Source organism: Chionomys nivalis, chromosome 3, assembly GCF_950005125.1.
Source record: "Chionomys nivalis chromosome 3, mChiNiv1.1, whole genome shotgun sequence".
Lineage (NCBI taxonomy): Eukaryota > Metazoa > Chordata > Mammalia > Rodentia > Cricetidae > Chionomys > Chionomys nivalis.
Window position 1 is genome coordinate 99,618,961 of NC_080088.1, and position 13,757 is coordinate 99,632,717.

Consider the following 13,757-nt stretch of genomic DNA (forward strand, 5'->3'; position numbering starts at 1 on the left):
TTTAACCCCCCAGAACCAAGGTTGAAAATTTGGACTGTGGGGTGCATGCCTGTAATCCCACATCTGGGGAGGTGGAGGCAGGAAGATCCCTGCGGTTTGCTGACCAGCATCCCAGCTAAATCTCAGCCTAGCCAAGTGGAGCTCCAGGTTCCATGAGAGACCCTGTCTCAAACACCAAGGTGGAGGGAGCTGGAGAGATGGCTCAGTGGTAAAGAGCATTGCCTGGTCTTCCAAAGGTCCTGAGTTCGATTTCCAGCAACCACATGGTGGCTTACAACCATCTGTAATGAGGTCTGGTGCCCTCTTCTGACCTTCAGGCATACACACAGAAAGAATATTATATACATAATAAATAAATAAATAAATAAACAAACAAGGTGGAGCAGATGAGGAAGCACCTGATAGTGACCTCTGGCCCAGATGCACATGTACGTAGTCACATGAACACACACAAAAGAGGAAATTTACACTCACACACACACAAAATGAAACCCTGCCATTTCAGTAAATTAAATGGAACTGGAGGTCATGTGAAATAAATAATAAATGGAACTGAGGTCAAGCAGAGTAGGTGACAGTAGCTGACAGTAGCTCATAATAGCACATACATACACACGCAGGTACACACATTTGGAGTGTTAACCTACAGTGTATCTAAAGATGGCCTTGAACTCCTGACCTCTCCTGCCTCCTGAGTGCTGGGACCACAGACGCACCTTCAGTGCCGCAGTGCTGGGGTTGGAACCCAGGGCTCCTGCCTGTTAGCCAAGCTCTCTGACAGCTGAACTGCATCCCCAGCACCCTGTTTGTGTATTTTATTACAAACACTGGAGAAGTTTTCAAAGGCTCCCTATTTATTCTATTACAAACACTGGAGAAATTTTCAAAGGCTCCCTTTTTAAAAAAAAAAAAAAAAGATGGTTATGTCAAGGGATAGGAGCAGTAGTTCCCTGAGTTGAACAGTGCACACTGTAGAAATACGGACACTGTATGCACAATCACACTGGACATTTATAAGTACAGCTATTGTCAGTTTAAAAAAATGAGGGGTGGAGGCTGAAGAGATGGCTCAGTGGTTAAGAGCACTGGCTAGTCTTCCAGAGGACCCAGGTTCAATTCCTGGCACACATATGACAGCAGGCAGGAACCCTGGGTTCCAACCCCAGCACCGCTGCACTGAACGCGCGTCTTTAACTCCAGTTGCAGGGGACCCAACACCCTCACACAGATAGCATGCAAGCCAAATACCAGTGCACGCAAAAATGAGGATCACTGAAGTACAGACTATTCTTACACGTCAGTTAAAAATACCTTAAATGTTTCTAACAGAAGTTGCAGCAGAAGCCTGCTATTTAGAGAGATGGGCATGGTTGTGGAATCATTCCACTGAAAGAGGAAATGGCATTTATTTTGGGGGGAAAGGAAAGAAGCTTCTGGACTTTGAAAGGTGGGTTGTGGCAGTTCTCAACCTGTGGGTCGTGTAAGACCATCAGAAAACACAGATCTTACATTACTCTTCATAACAGTAGCAAAATTATAGTTATGAAGTAGCAATGAAAGGAATTTTATGGTTGGGGGTGCCCACAACATGAGGAACTGTATTAAAGGGTCGCAGCATTAGGAAGGGTGAGAACCCCTGGTGTACCGGTCAGTTTTAACTGAGAAGGGAGTCACAGATGAGGAACTAGCCAGGTCACATTGGCATATGGTCATGTCTGGGAAGGGGGTGGTCTTGGTTGTTAACTGGTGTAGGAAGACCCAGCCTACAGTGGGCGGCACCATCCCCTACCAGGGGTTCCTGAACAGAGTAAGAATAGAGAAAGCAGAGTGTCAGAAGCAAGCAAAGGACATGTGTTTGTTCTCGTGGATGTGATATTTTCCTTTCCTGCCTTGACTTCTCCACGGTGTTAAACTGTAACCTGGAACTGTGAGCTGAGTAAACCCTCTCCTTCCCTCGGTTGCTTTCTCCCAGGGTCTTTTATCATGGCAGCAACAGAAGGAAATTACATCAGACCTGGCTTTGGAAGTACTTGGGCCTCTAATTTATGTGTTTGTATAGCTTGGAGTTTTGCTTGTTTTGTTCAGTTAACTTTTTTTTTTACAGTACTATATACTTTTTCTGTTTTGACTTTTTAAATTTTATTCTAAAGTGGTGTGTGTGTATGTGTATGCAGTTGCCCAAGGAGGCCAGAAGAAGGCGCTGTCTCTTTGGGGATTCTAGGCAGGTGTTCCACCACTGAGCCACACCCAGCCCCTCACTGGGGGATTCTAGGCAGGTGCTCTACCACTGAGCCAACCCAGCCCCTCACTGGGGGATTCTAGGCAGGGCTTTATTACTGGGCCACCGCCCCATCCCTGAAAACTGCTTCTGTATTTTTACGGAGAGCATTTACCTAGGCTCTAGCGTCATGCAGATGTTACATACATACAGTATTTCATTATCACAAGTGCTCCTTTGATAGATGAAGATGCTGGGGTTCAGAGAGGTTCTATCACTTGCCCAAACTCCTGCAACAGTTCAGATCTGTGTGTCTCTCTCCAAGCCTGTGCCCTTCCTCATAGCAGTCATGTGACTCCCAGCTGTATCCCTCCCAGCTGTCCGTGGGTATCTCCTCTTTCTCATCTGCCCTCTGCCAGGCTCACCCTGTGTCCCCTGCATCCTCTGGACCTGCCTCTCTCCATGTGCCAACAGGTCGGTGGGACGAAGACTGGCGTGGTACGATATGTTGGGGAGACGGACTTTGCGAAAGGCGAGTGGTGTGGCGTGGAGCTGGATGAGCCCCTTGGGAAGAACGACGGGGCCGTGGCAGGCACCAGGTACAGTGGGCTCTCATGAGGATTGTCAGAAGGGACAAGGATGAGGTGGCAGAGCTAGAGTGGCCTTGACGTACTAGACGCCATGATGCCTGCGTGCTTCCTACCAGCATGTCAGGCTAGGCAGGGGGAGTGACTGACAAGAGAGCTAAGGGCAGAGGCATTGTCACAGGCAGGCACTAAGGGAGTCCCTCCGTTCTATGTTCCCTTGCTTATCACACAGGGCTGAGTTGGGCAGAAAAGTGAGAATCTAAGTGTTTTCTGAGCAATGCGAAAAGCTGCAGGTGTCCTGCGCGCTCAGATCCCTCCCTCCTCCTTTTTAGAAACAGCCCTGTGTAGCACAGGCTGGTCTCTAATCCACTACATAGCAGAGGCTAGCCTTGCACCCTCTCCTTCAGGGTTTTTCTTCTCTATGCAGGGGGCCCCCAGGGATAGAAATCTGGTTTGGGAAGTAGACCAACTGTTAAGGTTACAGCTGGGGTACCCTAGATAGTTTGTAGGGTCCTGGAACAGTGTAGCCGGGGAGGCCCCATCTTGATTTTGCTGCTTTTTCTGTGTGTGACAGACAGCACATGTCTTAATATTATTTCCAGAGCTGCTCGGAGCTGTAAATTCTTGGCACTCCCATTCCCCTAATCCCCTACCTCCACCTCTTAAGTGCTGGGATTACAGACATGCACCACCTTGTCCGACTCCTCCATCTGGAGGACCTGTCACCTTGGGATGTGGCTGGCAGGGGGTGGCCTGAGGAGACACCTGTGTCTTTCGGGCTCAGAGATGGAGTAGGAGGCAGGGGAGACCCCAGGTAACGATGGCATCACTTGTGGCTCTGTCGTGCTTCCCAGGTATTTCCAGTGCCCACCCAAGTTCGGTCTCTTTGCACCCATCCACAAGGTCATCCGAATTGGCTTCCCGTCCACCAGTCCAGCCAAGGCCAAGAAGACCAAACGAATGGCTATGGGCGTTTCGGCCTTGACCCACAGCCCCAGCAGCTCCTCCATCAGCTCTGTCAGCTCCGTGGCCTCCTCAGTTGGCGGCCGGCCCAGCCGGAGTGGCCTGGTAAGGATAGACCTGGGGAGTTGGAGAACGCTGATGTTAAGGGTAGAGGGTGGGATCAAGTGTCCTAATCCGTCTCTGGCTTGCTCTGATTCCAGGCATCCCTCGGGTGGGGGTGGGGGCGGGGGCAGTGTGATCTCTTCATAGGAAACATTGGTCCATTTATATGTTTTATTATTGTTATGACTGGCTTCTTGGTCACCTTCCCCGGGTAAACAGTGTTGGGTAGATACAGGCAGGGAATTCCAAAGGCTGTTGCAGGTGAGGAGAGAAGAGGAGGTGACTTGGGTCTGGGTAGAAGGACTTCATTCAGTACCTCTTGGTCTAGAGTGGAGCTGGCCAAGGTGAGGCAGCCCTGTTGAAAGTGGAGTCTCAGCTATCATGTTGCTTCTGAGGGTGAATCAGCGAGTGAGTTTCAGACATCCTGGGGCACAGGCGGGCGGAGAAGCACAAGGCCTCCCGTTCTGTGTACGACACCCCGAGTGTCTTGAGTCCCACCCCTGCCCACTCTCTCCAGCTCACAGAGACCTCGTCACGCTATGCCCGGAAGATCTCAGGCACAACAGCCCTGCAGGAAGCACTGAAGGAGAAGCAGCAGCACATTGAGCAGCTACTGGCTGAGCGTGACTTGGAGAGGGCCGAAGTAGCCAAGGCCACCAGCCATATCTGTGAGGTGGAGAAGGAGATCGCCCTGCTGAAGGCACAGCATGAGCAGGTGGGTAGCTGGCAGGCTCCAGGTGCACCGAACACCTCTTCCCACGGGGCTGGAGAATCCACGGGTGGTCATGGAAACTAGAAACCCAGAGCACAGTACTCAGCCTCCAGCCAGCTCAACAGTTTGGAAAGTCTCTCTACTAGTGAGCTCAATTGGTTTGGGCTTCTAACAGGCAGCTTGTTTGAGAGCGTTCCCCTACATAAACTCAAGGGGCAGGGCCAGGGCCGTAGTGACTTTTGTCAGTTCCAGGGACTTCCTGAAGTTATTGAGTTGTTTATTTCCTGAGTTTTCACAAGCTTCCCTCCAAGATGGATGGTTTTACTTCCCTTTAGAACATCCTGAGTTTTAACAGCTTGCCTCCAAGATAGGATTCCTTCTAGGGACCCGTCTTGGAGGGAGGCCCATAACGATCAAGTGCGGAACAGGCCTTTAAACCTGTGCTTCGTGCTTTTAGTACTCATACCAGTGTTTTCTAGGTCGGAGGAGACTTTTCTGGTTTTGCTGTTTTTTTAGACACAGGAGTCTCCCTTTGTAGCCCAGGCTGGCCTGGAGCTCACCCTGTTATTCAGGCTAGCCTCAAACTCTTTGCATTCCTGCCCCCTCCTCCCAGGTGCTGGAATTACAGGTGTGAACCACCATACCTGGCTGAATTTCTCTCCCTCTTTTGTTTTTGTTTTACAAGACATGGTTTCTCTGTGTACCCCTAACTGTCCTGGATCTCAGTCTATAGACCAGGCTGGTCTCAAATTCAGAGATTCACCAGCCTCTGCCTTTCAAGTGCTGGGATTAAAAGTGTGCACCAACACTGACTGACCAGTTTTTCTCTTTTTTTAAAAGCTTTTTGGGGGGCTGGAGAGATGGCTCAGAGGTTAAGAGTACTGGCTGCTCTTCTAGAAGTCCTGAGTTCAATTCCCAGCACCCACATGGTGGCTCACAACCACCTGAAATGAGATCTGGCGCCCTCATCTGGCGTGAAGGTGACCATGCAGGCAAAACACTGTATGTATAATAAATAAATCTTTAAAAAAAAAAAACTTTTTGGTACATTTTAATTTATTTGTTTTTTGAGAGCGCGTTATGCGTGCCACAGTGCACATGTGGAGGTCAGAGGACAACTGGGGGGTGTCCGTTCTCTCCGTCCGTCATGTGGACACTGTGGATTGAACTCTGGCCACCAGACTTGGCGTCTGTACCCACAGAGCCATTTTTCTTTCTTCCCCCTTCCCCTTCTTCCTCTGCTTTGGTGATAGTTGAGGTAGTGGGGTTGAGGTGTGTGTAGCTCAGTGGTTGATCGCTTGTCTCGTGTGTACAGCCTTAAGTTCCACCCTCAGCATCACACACACACAGAATTACGTCTGTTGACATCCGCCACGCTGTGTCCAGATTCCTAACTGAAATGGTCATCTCTAGGGTAGGACTGCTCATGTGTCAAGTAATGCTTTGGGGCACACACGTCTGTGGAATATATTTCAGAGAGAGCCTCTTACCCTCAGCCTAGGGTTTATTGTTACTTATCCTAACCTTTTTTCTGATGTTTGTATGAATGTATTTTTGCAACAATAGAGCTCCAGCCTCAGGGTTTATGCATGCTAGGCCTATGTTCCACCACGGAGCCAAATTTCCCAGATTCCTGCTTTTTTTCCCCCTTTTTCTTGAAACAGTCTTACTTTGTAGCACAGGCTAGCCGAACTCAAACTCCTTCCCTCCCCAAGGGTTGCGACCACAGGGCTGCACCGTCACACCCGACTTTAATGTCTGTCTGCTGCGTGAGGTCCTGCTCTGGGTCCCCTGTGCCCATTTGTGAGCTAGCTTGTCCTTCTCTTTGTCCTTCTCCGGGTGTTGGGGGCTTGGATTAATACAGTCGTAGCAGTGTTGGGATGTTTAGTAGTAGAGTACTCGTCTAGAGACCCTAGTGAGGGATCAGGGGCGTGGCTTAGCATTAGAGCACTTGCCTAGCCTATACAAGGCTCTGGGTTTGATCCCCAGTAGTAATCAAAACAAAACAAAAAATCCAGCTATCTCAAAGCCAACCCCATCTATATGTTCGGAGGATCCTAGGGTACACACACACTCACACACACACACACACTGTGGGCCCTCTGCTTCCTTCCCTGCTGGGCCTTCTCTCTTCATGTCTGGTTCACTATCCCTGCCTGGTTGGGGCCAACAGGGGACAGGAAGCGTGGGCCTCCTCTCCTGCACCCTCCCCTGCTTCTGACCTGTCCCCGGGAGAAGGCTGGAATTGACTTGACCCTATCCTGGCCTTGCTTTGGGTCAGTATGTTGCAGAAGCCGAGGAGAAGCTGCAGCGGGCACGGTTGCTGGTGGATAACGTGAGGAAAGAGAAAGTGGACCTGTCCAATCAGCTGGAGGAGGAGAGGAGGTATGTCCTGGGCACCTGCTGGGCCAGAGTGCAGTCATTTCTGAGCCCAGTGAAAAGGGGGAGGGGGAGAAGAAGGGGGTGTCGGGTGTGAGGACAGCATAGGCCTGTCTGTAATCCTAGTACTTGGGAGCTGAAGTAGGTGGATCAGTAGTTCCAGCCTAGCCTGGACTACCTGGGCAACCTAGCGCAACAACCTTAAAATAAAAAAGCAAACAAACAAAAAAAAATGTGGTTGGGAATGTAGCTCAGTTGGTAGCATGTTTGTCTAGCGTACACAAAGCCACATGAACTGAGAGTGGTATTAGATGCCTGTAATTTTGACATTCAGAAGGTAGAAAGGGAGGATCAGGAGTTCAGGGTCCTGATCAGCTACATACTGAGTCTGAGACCAGCCTGGGCTACATAAGACCCTGTCTCAAAGCCGGGCGGCGGTGGCGCACGCCTTTAATCCCAGCACTCGGGAGGCAGAGGCAGGCGGATCTCTGGGAGTTCGAGGCCAGCCTGGTCTACAAGAGCTAGTTCCAGGACAGGCTCCAAAGCCACAGAGAAACCCTGTCTCGAAAAACCAAAAAAAAAAAAAAAGACCCTGTCTCAGAAAGAGAGCTAATAATTTTTTTTTTTTTTTTAACAGCAAGGGCTTGAACCAGGTATGATGGTTCACATTTATAAGCCCAACACTAGGGAGACTGAAGCAGGAGGATTGCTGACAGTTTGAGGATAGCTTGGACTGTATGTATAGCAGATTTCATATCAGGTTGAGCTATGTAGCAAGATGTTATCTAAAGCCCTCAGAAGGAGCTGGAGCTTAGTGAGAGGGTTGCCTGTTGAACCTGCGGAAGCCTGGCTTTCATCACTAGGCAGGAATTGTGGCCTTGGGTTCTTTTAAAAAATACTCGGGGGGGCTGGAGAGATGGCTCAGAGGTTAAGAGCATTGCCTGCTCTTCCAAAGGTCCTGAGTTCAATTCCCAGCAACCACATGGTGGCTCACAACCATCTGTAATGAGGTCTGGTGCCCTCTTCTGGCCTGCAGGCATACACACAGATAGAATATTGTATACATAATAAACAAATAAATATTTAAAAAAAAAAAATACTCGGGAAGCAGAGGCAGGCGAATTTTTGGGAGTTCGAGGCCATCCTGGTCTACAAGAGTTAGTTCCGGGACAGGCACCACCAAAGCTACAGAGAAACCCTGTCTCGAAAAACCAAAAAAAAAAAAACTTGAATCCGCGTGGTGGTGGTGCATGCCTTTAATCCCAATAGAGGCAGGTGGATCTCTATGAGTTAGAGACCAGCCGGTCTACAGAGTAAATTCTAGGTCTAGTCAGGGCTACACTGAGAAATTTGTCTCAAAAAAAAAGTGTGTGTGTGTGTGCTGTGTGTGTGCACATGTATGAACATTGGCGAACAACCTGTGGACATTAGTTCCTTTCACTGTGTGAGTCCTGGGTATTGAACTCAGATCACCAGGCTTTGCGGCAAGCACCTTTACTCACTGAGCCATCTTGCTGGCCCATAACATCAATTTTTGAGATTGTCCCAAGGATGGAGCAGAAGTTCCCCCAACTCCCGGTTCCCTAGAAAAGCCCTTAACCGACGTGGAGGACGTGAGCACGCTAATGCAGACTCAGAGACCCATAGAAAGATACAGACTTTGCCCATCAGCCCCAACCAGAGACACAGGGCCTGTCTTCTTCCTGGGTCTCCTGCTGGGATGTAGGGCTGATCCTGTCTCCTCCTTCCCAAAAGATGACAATTTCTGTCTGTATGGCCCTTCCTTCCCCCATGCTGGCAGCAGCCCCCAGTCCTGACACCCCCATTGGCATCTGTTTGGGGCGTTCTGCCAAGTCCTGCAGTTACAGTCTCACTGGGGGGAAATGAGGGTTTATTTATATCTGCATGAGATGGTCCTCTGGCCCACACATCTGGTTCCCATGGTGATGCATCTCATGCCAGAAAAAAAAAAAGTCTTTTAAAGCATCCTGAGGTGGGGGCTGGGAGATGGCTCACTTGGTAAAGCGCCTGCTACGGAAAGGCCGGGATTCAGATCCCTAGCTATAAGACAGGCATGGTCAGCCGGGCGGTGGTGGCGCACGCCTTTAATCCCAGCACTTGTGAGGCAGAGGCAGGCGGATCTCTGTGAGTTCGAGACCAGCCTGGTCTACAAGAGCTAGTTCCAGGACAGGCTCCAAAAAACCACAGAGAAACCCTGTCTCGAAAAACCATAAAAAAAAAGAGAGAGAGAGAGAGAGAGAGACAGGCATGGTCACACACGTTTTTAACCCTTGCATTTTCTATACAAAGACGGAGCCCCCTGGCCAGTCTGTCCTGTTAGTACCACCAGGTTCAGTGAGAGCCTCTGCCTCGAAAGGTGAGCCAGGCACCTTTGAAAAGCACAGGGGAGGCAGAGGCAGGCAGGTCTCTGTGAGGTCAAGGCCAAGCCTAACTAGCTAGCGAGCTTCAGGCTAGACAGGGCTACATAGTAAGGCCTTGTCTCAGACAAACCAAAACAACAACACTGAGAACCCAGCAGAAGGACGAGACAGAGGAGAGTGCTAGAGAATGTCCCCCTGATGGAGTCCCAGGGCCGTGGCTCAGCGGGGAAGAACGCTTTCATTACAAACGTGAAGACCCGAGTTCAAATCCCCAGCACTCATGGAAAGCTGGTACGGCTGCTTATGCTTGTAACCCTGCTGTTGGAGGGATGGGCAGAGCCACGAGGATCCTTAGGGATTTCTGACTGCCAGTCTAGCTTCAGGTTCAGTGAGAGACCCTGTCTCAAGGGACTAAGGCAGGCAGTGGCAGAACAGAACACCCGATGCCCTCTTCTGGCCTCTGCCCTCTGGGCATGTACACGCACACATGTGCGTGCACACACACACACACCATCAAGCCATGGCTTCCTACACTCAGATACATAAGCTATGTCCAAGCTCACTTCATTCAAAATAAGGCATCGTGAGGGCTGTGTTCACCAAGGGTCTCCATGCGGCTCCCAGCATTGTGTAGCATCACTTTGTGGCCTCAGTCACCCAGTGGTGGTATGAGCTAGTGCTGTGTCCTGCTCTGTGCTCATTTTGTGTGTGTACAGGTGAACATGTGTCCCCTGAAGGGAGCCCCTGACTCCCGCAGTGGGGTCCTGGGGAACTTCTCCATCAGTGGAAGCCCAGGAAATGCATGCTGGGACCTCAGCTCTCAACTTGGAGGATGAGAGTAGAGTTTGCGAATAGGAAGTCTCCTGGCCTCCCTCATCCTCTTTGCTGAGAGAGGACCATGGTCCTGAGTTGGCATGGGTTCTTTGTTGTTGTTTTTTATTTATTTATGTGTTTGTTTGTTTATTTATTTGAGACAGGATTTCTCTGTAGCTTCGGAACCTATTCTGGAACTAGCGCTTGTAGACTAGGCTGGCCTCGAACTCACAGAGATCCGCCTGCCTCTGCCTCCTGAGTGCTAGGATTAAAGGTGTGTGCCACCACTGCCCAGCCCAGCTTTGTTTTTATTTTTCTGGAGTTTTTTTTTGTTTTGTTTTGTTTTGTTTTTTGGATTTGTTTTGTTTTTCAATACAGGGTTTCTATGTGTAACAGTCCTGGCTGTCCTAGAACTAGCTCTGTAGACCAGGCTGGCCTTAAATTCACTGAGATCACCTGCCTCTGCCTCCCCAGCGCTGGGATTAAAGGTGTGTGCCATCACCGCCCAGCCCTGATTTGGTGTTTTGAGGCAAGGTCTCACTTTGTAACTCAGGCTGGCCTCTTAACTCCCAAACCTCCTGCCTTGACCTCCCAGTGCTGTGCTCCACCACAGCTGGTTCAGACTATTGTCCTCTGTTTTTCGTGGACATCTTGAGAGGAAGGAGGCTTGTATTCAGTGCAGTAGGCTTCCAGAAGGTTCTGTCCCTCCTCAACTACAGGATTCAATGTAGTTAGTGGCTATATGGGGACAGACTCTTCTGAAGTTCAAGATTGCTTCCTGAGATCTTCTGATGTTTCCGTCTTCATAGCTGGCCTGATGCATATCCACTTGTCTTTGTGCGTGCACATGTGTGCGTGTGTGTATGTGAGTGTATGTGCACATGTGTGCATGCGTGAGTGTGTATATGTGTGCGTGTGTGCGCGTGTATGTGTGTGTGCACACTTGTGCGTGCACATTATGTCCTTGGCTGCAAAAGCCCACCTCTGCCTCTTTTCCTGCCTACAGGAAGGTGGAGGACCTGCAGTTCCGGGTGGAAGAAGAATCCATCACCAAAGGAGACCTAGAGGTAACGGATGCTGTCCTCCTCCGCTCACTTGGCACTGTAGGACCAGTCCTTGCCATGGGAAATGACCTTAGCATTCAGGCAGCAAGCCTAGACCTCCTTGGAGAGGCCTGGGTGACTCGGAGTCAAAGGCCCTCTCAGTGGAAGAGTAGAGGAGGGGCGGCCTTAGGACATCTGGTATTAGAAGTGGGCATAGCTGTGTTCCAGGAATTCAGGGGACACTGCACTGTTGGTTGAAGGGACAGATGAGGTCACTGACGTTTTAGGACTTTACCTAACAACATAGGAGCTGGACTCCCGGGGTCATAGACACAGGCCTGGCTAGAAGGAACAGTTGGGATCACAGAATTTACAGATGCCTGCTGGGGCCGTGTTTCCGTTGGCAGAGTGCTTGCCTAGCACTCAGGAGCTGAGTTCAAGGTCATCCTCAGCTAGCTAGTGAGTTTAAGGCTAGCCTGGGCTACATGAAGGGGGAAAAAAGCACCAGAGCTCAAGAAAGTGGAGACTGCCCCAGTGCTGTAACCAGCTAACAGGTGTGGGCAGCAGAGATGGCGATTGCTGGGTTCTGGTTCGTTCTGTACCCTCTCCATTTTGCCACCTGTATACATGGTGCGGACACAGCCGGGATCATCCCTAATCAGTAAACACACTGTGCTGAGTGAGGGACTAGGGGCCTTAGGTCCATTCAAGGACACCTAGCCCTGCCACTGAGGCCTGGAGAGACCTCTGGGGTCAGGAGGCCACCCCTGGCCACCTTTTCTGTTATGTCTCCCGATGTTCCCTTGGAAAGGAAAAAGGTAGAACTCCTGGAGCGGCCAAGTGGGTCTGCAATGCCTCTGGCCCATCCGGCCTCCGGAAGCCACTTCCCTTTGGCAGCCCTGGGCTTCCTCCATAGCCGAAGTCCATTACAGGTCGTCAGGCACAAGTGCCCATTCCTGTGGGGTTTGTTTAAATGCAGCTGAGACCCAGTGGTCTGCATGCGGAACTAATTCCCAGGTCCCTGAAGGACCTTAGAAGGCCCAGCCATAGGTCATTTCTGGGTTCCAGATTGGCCGGGGCTTGGTGGCACCCTAGCTTTCTAGGGCAGCTGAGAAGGACGATTGCAAGTTCAGGGCTAGCCTAGTCTACATACCAAGTCCAAATCAGTCTGCGCTTCTTAGCAAGACCCTGTCAGGAAAACAGTAAAAAGGAGCTGGAGCTGTAACCCATTCTGTAGAGTGCATATCTAGCATCTGTGAGGCCTGGGATTCAAATCACAGCATGGTAGCACATGCCAGTAATCCTAGCATAGGGAGGTAGAGGCCGGGGAATAAGCATTGCAGTCATCTTTGGCTACATGACAAATTCAAGGCTGGTCTGGTCTGTAGTCCAGTCTGCTCTAAGACAGGCAGGATGATATAGTATGACCCTGTCTTTTAAACAATGATAAAAATTGGACATGGTGGCACACACCTGTAATCCTAGGCCTTAGGAAGTAGAAGCAGGAGGTCAGGAGTTCAGGGCCAACCTCAGCTTGCTCTGGGTTTGAGGGCAACCTGGGATAAATGGATAAATGAGACCCAAGAAGGAAGAGAGGGAGAGAAAGAAGAAGGAAGAAAGGAAGGAACGAAGGAGAAAGGGAAAAGACCTTCATCCTTAGCCAGCCTGAAGCCGTTATGATTATGTTTTTGTTACAAAGGGACAGGACAGGTGGTTGTGTCTGGCTTATCTGACGGGCAGGAGCCCCCCTGCAGAGGACAGATGGGTGGGCTTGTGGGGTGCAGGGGCTGCCAGATCTGAGCCTCCTCCACCTGCTCCCATCAACAGAGGCTCAGGCAGGGAAATGCACACATCACGCTGCCCCAGGCCAGCAGTTCAAGGAACTGGAGCCAGCCAGGGTGGTGCCAGGTACTAGCAGACCCTTGGTGACCCTGGTCAGCTGGTCTGTCTGCTGCCTGTCTGTCTGGTCTCTTACTACATCTGCTTCCTGTTCCAGCCTGCCAGACATTACCACCCAGTTATCCCCTGGAGAGAATCTGGTTGGTCGCAGGACTGCCAGTAGTCTGGCGCGGGCATCGAGGAAGAGGGACAGGACAAACAGTGATACAGCCAGTTTAGCCAGAAGGGCTGTGGCATCCAGTTTTGATTTTTTTACTCTGAAGACTAAATTGTGATGATATCTAGAGCAACCAGAATGTGAACCGTGCTAATGTCCAACTTATCCCCACACACACTTGGTTTGGTTTGGGTTTTTTCAAGATGGCCTCAGCCTGCAAACATCAGGATTGAAGGCTTGTATCCATGCTGCTTTCCCCACCCGTCTTAAAAGGCAAACCCAGGGGCTTTAGAGATGACTCAGTGGTTAAGAGCACTCGCTACACTTCCAGAGAACCTGGGGTTCGGTTCCCAGTGGCTCCCAGCCTCCTTATCACCAGCTCCAAGGGTTGTAGCGCCATCTTCTGAGCTCCATGGGGGACCTACATGAACACACACACACACACACACACACACACACTTTTTAAAATTTTTTTTTGAAAAAAATCAAAACTAGCTGGGTGG

The 13,757-nt window shown here is 50.3% G+C and overlaps 1 protein-coding gene across 2 annotated transcripts in view; it reads left to right on the top strand.

Annotated features, from left to right (window-relative positions):
- The window catches only part of Clip2 (CAP-Gly domain containing linker protein 2), a 61,157-nt gene that overhangs the window by 29,078 nt on the left and 18,322 nt on the right, over positions 1-13,757 (top strand). For both annotated transcript variants that reach the window (XM_057764779.1, XM_057764778.1), the window contains exons 4-8: positions 2,693-2,817; positions 3,660-3,873; positions 4,388-4,585; positions 6,864-6,967; positions 11,162-11,222. In XM_057764779.1, the coding sequence (XP_057620762.1) occupies positions 2,693-2,817; positions 3,660-3,873; positions 4,388-4,585; positions 6,864-6,967; positions 11,162-11,222 (702 nt within the window). The remainder of the gene's footprint in view (positions 1-2,692; positions 2,818-3,659; positions 3,874-4,387; positions 4,586-6,863; positions 6,968-11,161; positions 11,223-13,757) is intronic.